General features: G+C 47.8%; 1 protein-coding gene across 4 annotated transcripts in view; it reads right to left on the reverse strand.

Moving 5' to 3' along the window:
• IGF1R (insulin like growth factor 1 receptor) overlaps positions 1 to 10,540 on the reverse strand; it is a 300,057-nt gene that overhangs the window by 41,802 nt on the left and 247,715 nt on the right. For all 4 annotated transcript variants that reach the window (XM_064569953.1, XM_064569955.1, XM_064569954.1 and 1 more), the window contains 2 exons: positions 2,839 to 3,053; positions 655 to 781 (listed from right to left, as the gene is read on the reverse strand). In XM_064569953.1, the coding sequence (XP_064426023.1) occupies positions 655 to 781; positions 2,839 to 3,053 (342 nt within the window). The remainder of the gene's footprint in view (positions 1 to 654; positions 782 to 2,838; positions 3,054 to 10,540) is intronic.

Consider the following 10,540-nt stretch of genomic DNA (forward strand, 5'->3'; position numbering starts at 1 on the left):
GCCGCTGGCTTCTGAAACAGATGTTAACCTACCCTATCCTCACGATGGAAGACCACGAATGACTCCCATCCATAAATACACTGAACGCCTAATGATCCCGAGACTCGCTTTTTTTCATGGCTATAACCCCGGAGAAAGGGGACCAGATACTGTCATTGGTGGCTCTTGTTCCAGCTCTGAGGAAGCCAATCATCGGGGAAGGAGACCTATAGCATCAACAGTGGGAGCTGGATACGGAGGGTAACTAAGGAGGCTGGTGGAACCACTTGGATAAGGAGACAAAGAAAGGAAGAGGGGGACCAAAAGAGCTACCATTTGGAGGAACAAGTCATGGCTGCTGAGGCAGGTGAAGATCACCGGAAGGCACAAGAAAAGCCCCCAGCAGATTTTGGGAGAAATCATGAAAGGTTCAGAACATGAAGGTCAGTCTCTCTCCATTTTCCTTCCCTAGTTCGTGACCTAGAGCAGAGGACCAGGTCTTGGGAAGGGCTCATGGAATAAGATGATAGATCTGTCTGGGGGTCACCTCCAGGGGAGCTGAGCATCCTGCGGGGTGTTCCTGGAGTATGGGTTACAGGGCACATCCTCTATCCCACTTCATGAATGTTGGGACTTTACCCACAGCCCCGCCCACAGGACACCACAGAAACTCACGCTTCCTTGTAGTAGACAGTGAAGCTGATGAGGTCCCTGTAGTCGGGGGGCCGGTAACGGTGCCATGTTATGATGATGCGATTCTTCCACGTGGTCGTAGAGGTGAAATGCAGGACATCACTTTCACCTGGGGCACAAAGGTATATCTGTGAGTGACAGAGATCAACGTCCGTTTCCTCCAAATGTCTGACAAGTCACCTGCCCTGCCCTATTTCCCTCTTCTCCAAAGATGGCTGTACACGCCAAGTCCCTTCCTGGACTTCTCCGTGGCTCTCTTATTTCTGCTAAGAGCCCAGACATTTTACCACACGGAGCTGCAACGAAGCTCGTTCCTTTGTTTTAGCACACTTGGTTGCACTTGGACCCGAATCTGTGATTCCTAACCTGACAGGGAAGAACTGCTTGATTGAGCAAGGCACCTGGTCTTTCTGCTGATCCCTAAGACCTGGGCTCCCGAGGGGACCAGGGAAGGTGAGGATAAACCCCTAAGCTGGGCTGAATCTTCTGCAATAGGTTGGCACCTGTCCTGCAGTTGCGGATCTCTACCTGCTTCTGTGCAACCAGCAAAGACAGGCGAATGGCCCAGGTTGCCACAGGGGGGCACGTTTCTGCCTCTAAACTTGGCATCGACCTGGAAGGGCACGGGCAGTCCTGGAAGGCCTCTGGCTGGGGCTGACACACTGACAAGAACAGTGTCATTGGCCAAGCCTCCTGTGCACTATGGGAAGTCGCTGGGGAGCTACAGCAGGGACCCTGCCCTGAGCCCCGACTTATTCCTCCGGCCAGATTCAAACGACCCTGAGAACTAGGGTGGAGTTGCTGACTGCTTCTCCCACGGAGACCCAAAGCTCCCCGACGGACTGTCTTGCCTGCCTCTATTTGCCTGAACCCCAACACATACACAGCAGGTGAAGCAGTGGCTGATTCAAAGTTTACTGCTTAAAGTTTACTTTAACTGGCTAAAGGCAGTTAAAAGTAAGAAGTCAGTGGGGCAAAATGTGCCAGATCGGAGGTTAGAACAAAGTTGCATTTCCTGCTAATGTGTTATTTAAGGAGAAACCATGATTTTGTTTTCAAAGGAAAATGAATGGCTTCTGTATTCACAATGTGATTGCTCAGACTGGCTGACTTGGAGGAGAAAACACCTGGAAAATGCTCAGCCACATCTGCTCTGCTATGATTCGAACAGGGGGAACGGTACAGGGCTGCAGTGGGCGGGTGAGGGAGAAGGGGCCGGTTGCCAGCACACCATGCCGCTCCGTGTCAGGCCTCTTCCCTCTAAAAGCTCTTCCAGAGCAGTCTGAGTGTCTACCAGGTAAATCCATACACCAGCAAAACTAATCAGTCAAATGCTAATGGTTTCACAAGTCCTCCCCTCCCGTGTGTGCGTGTGTGTGTGTGTATGCATGTGTGCAAATCACCTCTGATCATGTAAATTACTCTATTTTTTTTTTCCCTAGGACCCTTCCCTTATTAAAAGCCGATGGCGGAGAAACAATTTACTTTTATAACCCTATCCAGCCAAACAGAACCACAACATTTTCAAAAGCGGCTTGATAAGCAGGATTAGATGAGAGACGTGCTGTTAGATCTCAGATACAAGACCTGAAAGTATATAACCACGGCAAGGTTATAATTATGTGGTTCTCAATTTAAAAAGCAGTATCCGTTCAGGGAGGTAGGTTCTATCTTTTTCGTGTTGGGGTGGGAGCAAGGAGAAGGCCGAGGGAGAGACAGGGAACCCATGGCCACCGCGCTGGGCTTGGAGCTCAGGCCCCTCTGCCCTGAGGCTTCCCCTACACTGTGGGAGACTGAGCTGAGCATGCTCCCCGGCAGTGGAGAGGACCGGCTCTTCCTTGAAAAATCATCTGTCTGCCTGTGCCTTAAAAGACATTGAGCCCTGCATTCTGTAAGCACTTCCATAAAATACTCCCTTTGAGCAGAAGCCTATTTACAAATGCTTAGCACACTCCTAGGGATGCTAAGGAACATTGACAAATACGAATCTGTCATGAATCGGCCCCACTACTGACTCTGAAGATACACACACGTATGGGCAAAGTGCTGGTTCAGGAGGCCCCGTGTCCGTCCCCCCACCCCACCCCAGTGAGATGAGGAGGGGGCCACCCATGGAGCCATCATTCTAGATTGGAGGAGGGGCCACAGGCTGTTGGGTCCACTCACAGGAAGCTCGCTCTCCGTTGTTCCTGGTGTTTATGTCCCCTTTGCTCTGGCGCCCCTTAGTCCCTGTCACTTCCTCCATGCGGTAAATCTCAGAGACGCACAATTTGGGATTGAAAGCAAAGTACATTTTCCCAGCTTTGATGGTCAGGTTGCGGTGGTCCCAGTCCCACAGCTGCTGCAAGTTCTGGTTGTCCAGGACATAGAAGGAGTAGTTCCTAGAAGCACAGAAATCACCGTGAGTGCTCTTGCCCTTTCCCAGTGTCCCCTCCCACCTGCTGGCCACCCCACACCAGTCCTCTTCTGCATGTGGCTCCGGAACACGCTGCCTTTGCCAATGAGAGATTTAGTTATTAACAGTGTGTAAGAGTGGACAGTTACTGTTAACAATAGCAACAACATGATTCAAGGACAACATATTGAAATCGATAAGACACTAATTAATTTTAGGACCTCCATTACCAACAATAACGCTTCTCACACCAGAGGATATTACTGGAATCATTCTGTAGAAATGCCTTTGGGTATTTCTCTCAGAGCAGAGTATGTATAATGCACTCAAAATCAGTCCATGGGAGAACAGATATGCTCGGCTACTCAACCGGAACGGCTTACATATTTGCTGTAGAGAGTCTGCCATTATCCTTAGGGGTAAATCCCATCCGTGCCATCAGCGGTGTATGATGGGTTAGGGAGACAATGGGACAGGGAGACAGACTCGGTGGTGGACCAGCCCTGGGCCCGCTCCCTCCTCCAGATTCACCCCATCCTAAAAAGCCTCAACCAGAGCCTCTAGAGAAAGTGGGCCACCCATCCAGGCCACAGTGACTCACACTAGGTTAGTGTGCGCAAGGCTTGTTTTCGGAGCGCTGGGCCCCACTCCCAGAGTTTCTCGTTAGTAGGACTGGGTGGGCCAAGAATCTGCATTGCTGACCTGCACACAGGGGATGCGGGCACTGCTGGTATTGGGAGCACCCTTGGAGGAGAACTGGTCTAACAGGTGCTGGGCACCAACAAGGAGCTGGAGGCCCAAAGCTGACCAAGTGCGATATGGGCCCTGCCCCTAGGGGTATGCACACAGAAGCAGCTACCCCTGCCAACTGAAGGAAAGACGGAAGGACGGCCAGAATCAGCAACAGCTATCTCTGGCTCCCCAGAGGGAAATCCATGCCCCGGGAGATGGCAGTGTAGACAGCTACAGCTGAGGGGTCTGGAGAAAAATCCAGGCCGTATACCTCTTTTTCTAGGGCCCTGGGGAAACCAGGTAGGCAGGGCCATGCTGCCCATCCAAGTCCTCCGTGATCAAAGGTCTGCTCCCCATGGACCTTGAATCCTTCCTCACGCCTTCCTGGTCCCCAGCCTCAGGCTCTTTCTGGAGCTCACTCAAGCACTTTATACAGAACAGAGTCTGGGAACTGGTGCAGCCCTCTGAGCTATTGCTAATACCCACTGAACGATCCAACACACGAACTGCAGAGAGGAAAGGATCCAGCCCTCTTTCCAAAGCCAGGATAGCCTGGACAGAAGTCCAGAGCCCTCCTCTGCCCTGGAGGCTGTGTCCATGGGGCACCTCTCTGCACCTGATGGGGTTCCTCACATATATCATACCAGCACCTCTACCCGTCTGGTCGATCCTCAGCCTGAGTCTCATTAAGAAGAAAGCTAAAGTTATGGTTATAATGCTGCCAAGCAGACTTGTGACACATGCCTGGGAATTCACAGGGGAGTTCAGAGACGAGGATCCAGGAGTACAAATGTCATTAATGAGCCACGTAGCCATAGGCAGTTCCCTCAGTACTTTCTGTAGCCATGCGTCTAGTTTACTTGTAGCACTGGGGGTGGGGGCATGAACACACACTCAGAGGACAACAAGGGGTATGAACATCTGAGCTTGTTTTATGAGTCTAAGACTCTAATGCCCGGGAGGAGTCACAGAGCTGAGATGGAATTTGCCCCATCAGCCTGAGCCCAAGCCCTCCACAAGCCCTGGGCCCCGTCCACAGACGTGCAGGGGGTGGATGTGGGAACCCTGCCTGCACACGGTTCAGTGAGCCAAGTGAGTCCAAAGGCAGACCTCTGAAACCAAGCTAGCCTCCTCACTGACCCACCTTGAGATCCCGTGACATATTCAAGGCCACCGAAGCAGGTTTGCAAAAACCTGCGAGTCGATAATATTTTCCTCTCAGGAAGAGCTCACTCCCTGACACATATATCTACTGGAAAAGGAACTTAAGACATTGTCCACATGAATCTAGACTCGGGATATGCAACGCAAGGCCATGTATACAAGTGGGAAGCACTGGGATCTGGCAAGGTGAGACCTGCCGTACCTTGGGGACAGTCACCACCCACATCTCCTCTTTCCCCCAGTGCCAGGCTGCAGCTGATGCTGGGTGACCTGGGTCTTCAGACCACTGAAGGTGGGGTTTGCAGGTAGAAACAGATGCCTCCTATGTAGGCCCATTCTCATCCACGAATACTTTCAGTTCTGAAGGACTCTGTAGTGCCCGTACCAAGCCCAATGGGTCTGGCTGCTCCCAGGTTCCTCAGCTGGCCCCCAAGGGACAGAACCTCCTTGTTGGTGCAGAAACCTCTAGGCTGGAAGTAAAGGCCCATTAACCCGGTCAAACCTCTGTCTCAACGCAGGATGAGGCTTCTTTTTAGTAAACTAATTTTGCTGGCAGGGAACAGAAACCACACTGAAAATACCTTCTGAACAAAACATGCTTCTCCCCATGGGAGGAAGCATGAATTATAAATCAGGAATTTGACAAATGAATGGCAGGCCCACTGAAATTCTGTGTGTGTGATTAATCACTTTGAAAAGGAAGATTATCTTTTTACAGTAAACACAAACATTTTTTACAACACTGAGAAGGCCTGGAGCCAGGATACCAATATCAATAAAACCCAGGCGTCACGGAGCCTCTGTGAGCGACAGAAAAATAGAAATAAAACCCTCATCAGAATAATAACCAAGCCATTCATGAGCTGCCTGTCAATATTGCTCTCGCTTTTCCAACCCCAGGTTGGGGCCTGGCTCCCCCCAAATTCCCCTTCCATGATCAGGTGACAATTAAGAGATGGTAAAAGGCAGAGACCGCTCTGCATGTTTTACACATACACACACACCCCTTTTCATTGTTTCCTAAAGGAAATGACTATATAAGTCAATTACTCAGTAAATGTCATTTCCTAATTGTTCCTAAACTTACTGCCTTTACATTCAAAGAATATTTTAAAAAATTAAGTTGTTTATTTTTACTGTAGCTTACACAGATGCCTGGGTTTTATAGATATCGGTATCCTGACTCCCAGCCTTCTTAGTGTGGCAAAATATGTTTGTTTCTGTACTTGGGTGGGCCCCATCTGACAAAATGTAGACCAAGTGAGATGGGCTGGAAGCAGTCGGTCGTGTCCATGAGGATATCTGTATATTATCTGTATTGGTATTCTGAATGCCGAGCACACACTATACACAGAGGTGTTTAACTGATGGCTCCAGGCTTGGGGCTATCTTACCTCTGAATTATCAACAACCACCCACCTCCCCACCTGCCCTGATGAAGGGCAGGAAGGATGTGAAAGCAGAGGAAAGCGAAAGTGCTGGGGATTTGCACGGTGCACAGAAGTCAACCCCGGGGCTAGGGTTTGGAGCATTGCATTTGAGAATCCAAAGAACAGGGTCTGAGCGACATCTCCACCACTTACTAGAGCAACAACGCTAGGCAAAGTACTTATTTGGCTTCTCCCAGGGTGGGGGCAAAGGGTGTGGAGGCCTGGGAGTCCAGACAACGGGGGTAGGAAGGGATACTCCCCCCCCCACTTTCAGCCTTTACTGACAAATTGGGGGGAAAAATCTGCAAATATACAACTGATTATTCCCTTTTGCTTCTCAGAGGAGAAAGCATGGACTCTTTCCGGCTGTCTCTAGGGGGCATCAGAACCCAGCACACAGGGACTACCTCCAGCATCCTAGCAATCTGCAACAGATACAGGATTTGGCTTTTTCCGCAGATGCTCACACCATATCCAATCTCCTCCAAATCCAGTATTTACACCAACCTTGGGGGTTCAGCAAGGGTGGGAATTTATATTCAAGTGGCACTGGGTACCAAACTGAATCTCAGAAAATGTTTCTTCTTTGAGGGTTTTCTAAATAGCTTAATTGAGGTATAATTTACCTACCAAAAATTGTACCCATCCTAAGTATACAGCGCCGTGAGCTTCAGTAAATACATGCAGCTGTTCCACCAGCACCACTATGCAGTTTCTGAACATTTCCATGATGTCAAAGTTCCCTCCCTGCCAATGGTGGTCAATCTCTGCTCCTACCCCCAGCCCTCGCCAATCTGCTTTCTATCTCTATAGTTTTGCTTTTGCTAGAAACTAATGGATTCATACAATGTGCAGCCTTTTGTGTCTGGCTTTTTTTCACTTAGCTTAACGTTTCCGAGGGTCACCCACGTTGTTACATTATCGTCAAATGGTATTCCATTGTACCACATTTCATTTATCCGTTCATCTGCTGATGGATATCTGGATTGTTTCCAGTGGGTTTTTTTTGGGGGGGGGGCGGGTAGGGGGCTCTAGTGAATAATACTGTTATGAACATTCACACTCAAGTCTTGTGTGGGCATGTTTTCATTTCTCTTGGGAAGATACTGGGTAGAGCCTGGAATTGCTGAGTCACATGGTTGAGTCTTTATTTTTAAAAGTCCCAGGGAAGTATTAACACCAGCCCTGTTGCAACCTAATCTTAGAGTTGCAGGAAGGTAGAATGAAGCACCAAGTGTTGCAGAGTCAAGTGGTGGGGTCATGAGTACAGAGATGCCTAAATGCACCCAAGAATTTCAAGTCTTAGAACCCTACCACCTCCATCTGCTTTTAGGCTTTTCGGGGCAACGATCCTTGGTGGCACTAAAGAAACCAAAATTTTACCTCTTTCTTTGTCTGATGCCATAAGAAAATAATGTTTGTCCACCGTAAGGAACTGTCCAGATAACAGAAATATTTTGTTTTCTACTCAAGGGCTTAAAACTCAGTCATTTTATAGAAATCTTATACATGTGTATTACAAAATCCACTTCCTTCTTAAACAGCAGAAAAGCCTTGATTTTCTTAATGTCTAAGGTTATTACTCTAGAAACACATCACGTAAACAGACTACGTGACATCCTCAAGGAAACTGGGATGTCTGAGTTCTTATGGACAAACATGACTGCCTGATGCCGTCCGGGCCTTGTTCTCCAGCCACCAACTGCCCTGCCGTCTGTTTGGGTGTGATTCTGCCTACATATTTCACCACCCTGGAAATCCAATGACAAAATTGGCTCACTCTGGATATAGACTAGAGCTCTACTCCAGCTACAGTGCTTGAATTCTGGATGTGACTCAGTGGTCTGGGCTGCTCAGGTGACTTGGAGGGAGGTCTTGGTTCCAGTTTGGAAAGCCAAGGTAGTCAGATACAGAGGATCCCGGCACTATGGATTCGTCTGTTCTCCATCAAAACAAAATGCTATAAAACTCCCATCCAATTGAACCAAATGGAGGCACTTATTTATGTTCTCACTGGCTGTAGAAGTTCAAGAAAAATAGTACTTAAAGGCAATAGTGTGACACTTAAATATTTAGGAAAAAAGGCAAAACACTTTAGGGATTCACATATGAGAAGAAAAAATAACAGGGCATAGCAGTGGTATCCAATCTTGGCTACATACGGAAATTACTTTGGATTTTTGAGAAAAATCATTGATGCCTGGATCCCACCCCCAAACATTCTGACTGAATTGGGATTGCATCTTGGGTTACTGGGATTTTTTTTTTTTTTTTTTTTTTACACCTGGCCCCACCCAAGATGTTGTTCTAACGTCAAAGTCTGGGAACAACTGGGATAAAAGTTATCTTGGCTTAAACCAAAGACACACAGAAATGAAACATCCAGGCAGCTTTGCTAACACTCCTGCAGCTCAAAAGCCTTGAATACATTCCATTGCCTACCTAAATTATAACCTCCACGCCCGGGTGCATAACACCTTACGTAATTCTAATACCACCTACCTCTCCAGCATTATTTGCCAAACAGGTCCCAGGATGCCCCAACTCGCTGCCTTTGTTCTTACTGCCCTATCCTGAACTGCTTTCTTCACCCTCTGCTTTCTGAGTGTTTCTGGAAACCCTTCAAGGCCCATCTCAAATGCCACCTCTTCTTGAAAGCCTGTGGGATCTTCTTAATCAGATTCTCTGCCTCTTTTTCATGCCCATGGCACGTTCCTTTTCTTCTCCTCATAGCTCCTTGCAAGTTCTGCTTTGCACTGTTGTTAGCTTTTATCTGTTTATCATATTCCTTTCTTCTCTGCCTCCCTCTGACTCTTCCCTCCTTGCAGGAGTGAGGAGAGCTGGTCAAGGGCTAGAACTTAGTCTCTTTCCTAAGTCTGAGGATGCACAATAAAGAGCTGAATTGTTGCTACTTGTCACGCCAATACAAAGAGCTGCGGGGGCATTCATCACAAGTGAGGATGGCCTATACCTTTTTTGATGCTGGGTGAGAAAGGTCGGTGAGAGAACCCAACTCCCACCAAGATAGGCAAGATTCTCAAGCACCCCAGCTAAAGAGAGAGCCTCCAAGAAGCAGCATGTAGGAAGGAAAGGCTGGAAGCCCAGCATCCTCATAGCTACAAGGGCCACTGATGAGCAGCAGGGTATGAAAACCTAAGGCCCGTTTGCCCTCCCTTGTCATCTAAAATGTTAACGGCAGAGCAGGGACCTGAAGCATACTTGAGCTTGGAGGAGTCCCAAACACCTGAGCAATGGCAGGCATCCTTAAAGAGCCCCCACTGGCATATCAGGTTTTATACAAGTTTCGGATAATGAGAAATGCGCCTTAAATATCCGTGCAAATGAAAATCAGTCTTAGTTCTCAGCTCCATATAAGGGCATAATACTTTCAGTTAACACATGACTAAGAGGTAATCCCAGCGTGTAATAATTCTTAACCAAAATTAAATTCTTGGGGTGCCTGGGTGGCTCAGTCTAAGCATTGGATTCTTGGTTTCAGCTCAAGTCATGATCTCAGGGTTGCGAGATCGAGCCCCAATTTGGGATCCATGCTCAGTGTGGAGTCTGCTGGAGATTCTCTCCTCTTTTCTCTCCCTCCCCCTCTGCTCCTCCCCTGTCCTCTCTCCCGAATGAATGAATGAATGAATGAATGAATGAATAAAATCTTTAAAAAATTAAATTCTCCTTCCAGTTTCCCCCTCTATGTCTATCACTTGTTCAACCTGGAGAAAGAAAATGTGTATCATTAAGCAGCAGGAAAAGTGTCAGATCCCGATCTGCCAAAAAAAAAAAAAAAAAAAAAGTGCTTACCAACATGAGGGATTCCAGAAACACAAACCTACCTGGAGAGAGAGAGAAAAAAAACAAAAAACTGTGCTAAAATTCACTTTAAAATTTAATACAAAAAATGAGAACCACCACCTCAAAATGGTAGAGCCTCAGCTTGCCAAGTTAAATGACTTATGACCCTCTGGGGCTGGGCACGATGGCAGCCTCCTTGGATTTGCAAGAAGAAAGAAGTTTTTTTTCCTAGAGAATCAGTGTTCTCAGTGGGGAGGACAGTGTGCTTTTCAAGGATGGAATGAAGAGCTGCCCTCTCTCTTTAGCTCTATCAGATGATGGAATTTTAAGAATTTAAGACTGACCA

The sequence above is a fragment of the Mirounga angustirostris genome, unplaced genomic scaffold (assembly GCF_029215605.1).
Source record: "Mirounga angustirostris isolate CCGP_5_RB_7025 unplaced genomic scaffold, mMirAng1.0.hap1 SCAF_9, whole genome shotgun sequence".
Classification (NCBI taxonomy): domain Eukaryota; kingdom Metazoa; phylum Chordata; class Mammalia; order Carnivora; family Phocidae; genus Mirounga; species Mirounga angustirostris.